The 7,161-nt window shown below is 41.3% G+C and overlaps 1 protein-coding gene across 1 annotated transcript in view; it reads left to right on the forward strand.

Annotated features, from left to right (window-relative positions):
- TPH2 (tryptophan hydroxylase 2) overlaps positions 1-3,202 on the forward strand; it is a 54,673-nt gene extending 51,471 nt beyond the window's left edge. Inside the window, exon 11 of the mRNA XM_083803179.1 lies at positions 66-3,202. Within this exon, the coding sequence (XP_083659305.1) occupies positions 66-240 (175 nt within the window). The 3' untranslated portion in view covers positions 241-3,202. The remainder of the gene's footprint in view (positions 1-65) is intronic.
- Positions 3,203-7,161: the final 3,959 nt, after the last annotated feature.

Raw genomic sequence — 7,161 nt, forward strand, 5'->3', positions numbered from 1 at the left:
AAATCTAATTTTCTCTTCTTTAGTGGTAGAAAAAAAAATGTGTTAATTTTCTTTTTTTCTTTCAGGGACTTCGCTAAATCAATCAACCGTCCCTTCTCTGTGTATTTCAATCCATACACGCAAAGCATTGAGATTCTGAAGGATACCAGGAGTATAGAAAATGTTGTCCAGGACCTCCGCAGCGATCTAAACACTGTATGTGATGCATTAAGCAAAATGAACAGATACTTAGGGATTTGATGTGTGTGGCACTGTGATTTGCTGTCAGCTGCTTTTTCTGTAGCCGGTCTAGTAACATCACATGATATGGCAAACTTTTCAAACCCATCAATTTTCCCTTTTTAGCTTGGCCTGTGGCTTGCAACATTGTGTAGCTCTGTCTAATTGTAAAGTGCAGACAAACCAAGGCAATGCTAATTTGTAAACTCAACATGGAGTGTGGCAAAATATAACCAGCAATTCCTCAACACAATGTTGTGTACAAGTACAACAGTAAAAGCTTGCCTGGCAATGGTTTTGTTTCCTTAAGATGATTCCCTTTGATGTATAAGAAATGGTGTTGCTGATTTCATTAAGCCTGAGTTTTATTTCTTTGCAATCCCTTTCCTCCCCTAAGAATCCAGAAAAAAAGTATTTGCAACATTTTCCATTTTCTTTGTAAGAGAATCTGTATTTCTTTCTGTAGTGGTGAAGACAGTGTTTTGCCCATATATTTGTAACAGAACTGAGTGTCTCTTGTGACTGAACAATACAATTTATATACCAATGCAGAGATCAGGAAGGCTATGTAATAGTACTAAAAGGTCTGTAGAGGTTACAGATTATGAGAATTTACAACTGACAAATGTTCAATGTGGCTGAGTAATTGCAAAACAATAAAAACAAACAAACAAACCAACCTCTGACGATTCATGCAGAAAGGTAGTGGTAGTTCATACATGTATTACCTGTGACAATCCTGAGCATACTTCCACTGCAGGGGATATCTGGAAACAAGAGTGGAAGTGCCTGTGTTAATTCCAGGTTGTTAGATGTGAATATAAAGCCCTTCTACATCATTGTGTGCCTTCTGCATTCCCTTTGAGCATAGTCCTCTATTGCATTTCATGCATAATTTGCCTTTCCTCATTATCCCACATTCAACCTTGACTTGGGCATGCATGACTGAGTCTACGTCGTATCAGTACATATAAAAAGGTGAATATGGAAGTTGTTATTTAATTATAGTCAAGATGATTATCAGGTAGTAGATTACTTGTGGGGTGATTAAATCATAGAGACACCCAAGCTGCCTAGCTTGTACCAGATGGATGCAGGTAATGCCTGAGTTAATAAACCCTAAGTTAGCAAGCTCTGACAGAAGTACAAGCTCTGTCTGGGGAGCACAGCATAGAAATATTTGAGCTAGCTCTTATCTGGAAGCAATAATTATGCATGTCTTTCCTTTATCTGAGTTATTCTATTCTCCTATTAGCCAAGATAATGGAGAGTTGACTATGCTGTATGGACCCTTCCTAATGGAAACCACATGGCTTATGCAGATCATGTCAGTGTGGGTGAAAATGTCATGGCTTGTCTACATATATGGAAAATAGATATCTATTGAAGCTGCTCTCCCAGCTGAAAGAGTCAGGCAGATACTCTTAAGAGTTGCTAGCAATTTCAGCATAAAGAGAGCACCACTTGATAGTATCAGCACATCCTTAAATAAGAGGCAATCTATAAGGATAATTTTCATAGGGAAATCTGCTACCTCCTCAAAGATAACTATGAGATAACAGAAAATGCTTTTTTCTCTGGATGGTCCCTGCTGCATTCTAATTCTGCTGTTAATAGGGTGTGGAAAAATCTAGTTTTAGATTTAACTGTGACTGCCACTGTTACAAATGAAGAGCTGTTGAATTATCCCATGGGGATCAGCATGCTGGAGGAGTTTTTTAACTTCCTGACATTAGTGCTGACTCCATTAACTAGTACTTATCACAGAGAAGTCGTCGGCAACCTTGGCCTGGAAGTTTCTCCCTCTTTCTTTCCATGGAATCCGATGAACCCCTTGTAGCCCTTTCTGGAGGAGATGGACTGAACTGATATTTGCTTTAGCTGGTCTGAAAAATCATTTTACAAGGAATAGTAGAACTTAATTAATTCAAGATCTGGCAAAGTATTGTTGCTTGCTTAAGTAAAATAAAACCACAAGGAGTAACAAAGATACAAAGCTTGCAAAGTTATTGAGATTTTCCTTTGAATCAGAATTACACAGGAAAGCTTAAAATACTTATAATATCTGGATTTTTTCTTTACTTGCCTGAATAGCTTAGAATAAGGATTCCACAGACATAAAACAATAGAAGCATATCTTTGTTTTGTTTTGTACTGTTAACGAGTAAATCTTATTATGGATTAGGGAGAAACCCTTGAAATCCAATAGTCATTTTAGGACTAACGATGGCAAGGAAACTGTCTACAATGAAGATATAATGTCAATGAAACAGAACATTGTCAAAGGATAATGGGCTCCTGCTGCTAGATATATGCTTAATCCAATGATTTTATTTCTATTATACAAGATGATTAAAAATAAATTAAATATAATGAGCTGAGGAATAATAGTGATTTAGAGAGACAATTGCTCATTGTTCTTACATAGTAAAGCTGTGTTCTTACAGGCTACAGGGCAAACTTGCTTTGGGCTTCAGCCAGTCAGGAACGGGGACTCGGAAAGAAGGCTTTAAAAAGTGCACTATTGCACTTTTATGAATCAAATAGTTCCAGCTTAGCTGAAATTCTTCTTTGCAGTTTTTATTAGCAAATTAAGATCAGCCATGCAGCAATCTCCTTGGATGACAAGCTCATTTAGGCATAATGAGGGAATTATTGACAGTTATCAAATTACACTAACGTTTCATTTAAAATAGGCCATATTTATGTAAGGTGCTTGTTTAGCTTTAGTGAGCTGGACTCTGGAAATTGGACTTCTTGCTTAGGCTCATTTATTTCCTGTGTAATTCTGAACTGATGCTTTATGGGTCTGAGATATATGTTCTTGCTTTGCCTGCACAGAGTAAATGGGCCCGAGCTTAATGAATGTAAAGCATTGCAGTGTTTACTACCATGCAAAGTCTAAAATGAAAAACAGCACTCTGAGACATTGCAGCAAATACAAATACCAAGTTTCATTTGCAAGCCAAGACATGGTTCATGTGTTTCATTTCATTTATTCGGTGGAGGGGATGGAGTGGGGAAGGTGTTAACACAATATATTGTGTTTTCTCTCTCTACTCCTTGGGACCTGTTTAGAAGGCTGTTTTAAGTTTAGGCCTTCGATATGCTTTCATGACATAGGGTGTCTTTTTCTTCTTGTTATGATATCCCAATGTGATGGAGAAAACTCCAGAAACTTACTGTACTGTCATGTATATTTACTGATGTTCTGTAATGGATTACAGAGGAAAGTTTTGTGTCTTTGGAAGGGCAGCCTGGCTCCAGGAGCTGAAGCTGGTGAAGGCGTTCACCTAAAGGCTGCTGGTACAAATCCAGCCCAGTCAGCAGCGGCTGAAAGCTCTCACCGGCCAGCAGCAGTCTGGTCTCCGTGTGATCAGCTGGGAAGCTGGGATTGCTTATTTTCTAGTCGAGGAGACTGAGGGGAGACATGATAACCTTTTTCAAACACAGAGAAATAGCTGCGAAATGGAAGGGACAAACTGTTCTCCGGCCTTGAGAACTAATGGACTTAAATTGCGAGACGGGAGCACCAAGTTCTGTAACAGTGAGGACAGGGAAACTTGGGGGACAGATTGCCTAGGGAGACAGGAAGGCCTCTGTCAGTTTTTAAGAGACCAGTTTAGACAAATCTCTCTCAGGAATGATATTCGCACAGTCGGTCCTGCCTTGAGCCCAGGGGATGAGCTGTATGGTATCCTGAAGTCCCTTACAACAGCTGCCCGGAGAAGGGTTCAGGCTGCTCATAAAAAGGCTCCGGGCGGCCCACAAAAGCAGTAATGGTCCTTGGCCACTGCTGTGGAGCGGCTGCACATCACAGGCACCCCTGCGTGCTCCCGTGGTCTCAGACCAGCCCTGAAGAGTGGTTCTTCATCTTTTCGTCTCCTCTTAGGGGATGAATAGGATCAACAATCTGAGTGCAGTCTCCAGTGGTGACTCGCGGCTCTATTTTAAGTTCATAGGCCGTCTGAGAGAGCACTGTGTGTGAGTTGCCTGCTTCTTGCAGCTACCCAGAGGCGGAAGGCTGATAGTGAGCAACCAGCACTTGTCCTTTTTTCTGAACAAGGTTTAAAGCTGCTCAACTTTGTAAACAAAGCAGAAATGCATATTTCATCCTATCTGTGCCTGTGTTTGGGTTGTCAGTTAGACTGTGCTCCCTTTGAACAATCTGGAGAGCCTGGAGCTCTTTCAAGCTCCTGAGCCTGAGTGCTCCAGCCACGCACCAACCTTGTATGGTGGTTAAATTTGGGCCTGGAGCCATCTGTTCTCCCTAAACCCCTGGTTTCCAAGGGAAAGAAACCCACTGGGGTGCTCCAGAAGGGAGCTTTGGTTCGGTCCCCTGATGTAGCTGGCCGGAGAACTTGGGGCCCACATTTGCTGCTCGGCCCAGTGTCGTGTTAAGGGCCGGGTAAGGATCGATGCAGCACTCTTTGATCTAGGAAATCAGCTTTCTGACCCAAGCTGGTAACTTCTTTTATTGTTTCAGCAGGACAGTCTGTGCCTTTTTAGAAATACAGCAGGTTCCCTTTTATCTCACTAGAAGCTATTATCATATTTCCAAATCATTTGCAAAGGGAGTAATTCTGGTATCGCTATGTAATGCCTATGCTTTGTGGGATCAGTCGCTTAATCTCTGGAGATGTTTCACCAGGCAAATTCCCACATTCTCTGTGAAAAATAGGTCAATAGTGACAGATTTCTCTGCCGGACTTTGAAGTACATTTAAGACATAGAGCTAGGAGGTGGTTGTACTAGCAAATATTTGTTAGTAACAAGTTCCTCTAGTTGGCATAGTGAAGGCTGCAGAGATGTCCTCGGCATCCCTGTTGGCATTTTCCTGTAAATGAATTGAGCTTGGAGATTAAATAATATTCTGCTAGGTTGAAATATTCCACAAAATGTCTATTGTTTCATTTCGTATCTGGTTGTAGAGAAAGAGTAAGTAAATACAACATAATCGGAATTCAGTGATATCTATTTGAAACATTTTGCAACAACTAAGTTTAGTTTAAAAAGGCACTCTAACACCTAAGAATAGGAATTCATATTTTTATGCCAACGACTGAGATGTTAAGATGAAACAAAAAAATAAGCGCTGACATCTTCTTGGGATTTGGCCCAGAGTGGACTGTTCAGGTGAAATAAATGTCAAATGGGTTACATAGTCACATGCTTTAAAATGCAAGTGGGTGATGGATATTCAGATGGACATTTTTTTAACGTAGTCGTAAATTTCAAATGTCCAGAAAAAATAATGAAGAAGAAGTTGCTGTTGTCACACTCCACCTTCAGAGGAAAAGAGTTCACAAAGCAGCAGGGGGTAGATTTCAGTCCTTGTTAAACTGGCACATGGCTTGAAATACAAACCAAATAACGCCTACATCACTGGCTTCTGCATGAGATCCAGCATGAATACAATTCTGATAACAGAGCAACAATAAAGTACTTCGGAGCCAAACAGCCCTGCTTCCCCACAGGAGACAAAGTGGGTGATTTGAGACCAGCGTGGCACAAATCAAAGCACTTTTATATCCTATTAAATCAATTCTGTTTTCTATTTCTTTTGCAAAACAGCTCTGGAATTGTGTTACTACTTTATTTTTTCTGTAAGGATTATAAAGAGATATATTAATTATGGAATGGTTGATGTTCCCAGCATCAAGCTTTTCTTGTTGCCCCCAAACTCTCTACTGACTCTTGTTAGTATACAAGGAAGTAGAGTAATGCTGAAGGTGTGATGCTGTCATTTCCCAGGGGCTGACAACTTATGGGTACACCTAAAATACTGCCCTCCCTCACCATCCCTCCTTACAGTGAATTGCTAACTTCAGAGAGGTTAATAAGACCAGTTAACAGTAAATGAGTTTGAGGTCATGCACACAGTGGATTTGCTACTCTAGCAGAATTTGTTGGGAGGCTCAGTTTGGTTGAATTCCCTTTTGCTGATTACTCTTGATAGATCATCACAGGTAAAGGTATGAAAAAGCAGGTGTCTCACATCAGATGGGGACCAGGCAGTCAAAAATCACTGCTCCAAAAGCAACACAAGAGGCGTCATACTGCCAGTACCCACCAGTTTAATTAGGCCTAGCTCAAAATAGGTTTTGTAGTTAGTGGACTGAAATGCTACTTTTTACTTCCAGGTCTCAGCCCAGGCTCTGTTTTCAGAGAGAGATCTGCATCTGCAAGAGCAGGAGCTGGAGCTGCAAGACAGGCTTGTCAGGCCTGTTTCTTATTTCATTTGCAGGCATTTTTTAAAAGCCTCTTTTGCAACGTTATTTCCAGAATAGAAATGGAGTGTGCAGAAGATGTGGAGGAAACAAGGTCTGATTTTTTTCTGAGGTCTCATTGCTTCCTTACAGTGTTGAGCAGCATGGTGAATGCAGCCAAGGGAAGAGTATTTGGGCCCGTGCTAATCGATGAGGGCAGGAGTTAAGAAGCCACCTGAGCCCCAGAGAAGGGGTTCACTCCTAGCTGCTCTGTGGCCTCAAAACCCCCATTGTTTTTCTGTCTTCTGCAACTTGTTTTTAGAGAGCACCTCCTCAGGATTTGTCTGGAGGTGTTTTTGTAGAGGGATGAGTTAACGTATGTTGACATATGTGCAGGAAAGGTAGTAAAAACTGGTTGAAAAGCACCAAAAATTTAATTTCATCTCTCTCCTTCCATATTTTTCCTTTTGATACACAGCTTCAGCTTGAAAAAAAATAGCACACAAGAGGCCCACCAGCACCATCCCTGTAAGCACCAGGCAGAGGTGACAAAGTCATCCTTTCTAGACCTCCCTCCCACTGCAGTCACCCTGCAGAAACAGTGCCCTTGGCCATTCTCAGCCATCCGGCGTAGCCCCCTCTTCTCTGAGACCAGTGGCAGCCCACAGAGCAGCTGAACTGATGCGTGAATGCTCGCTTGTCTACATGCCCGGGGCTATTTCACTGCACGACA

Source organism: Anser anser, assembly GCF_964211835.1.
Source record: "Anser anser genome assembly, chromosome: 1".
In the NCBI taxonomy this organism is placed as follows: domain Eukaryota; kingdom Metazoa; phylum Chordata; class Aves; order Anseriformes; family Anatidae; genus Anser; species Anser anser.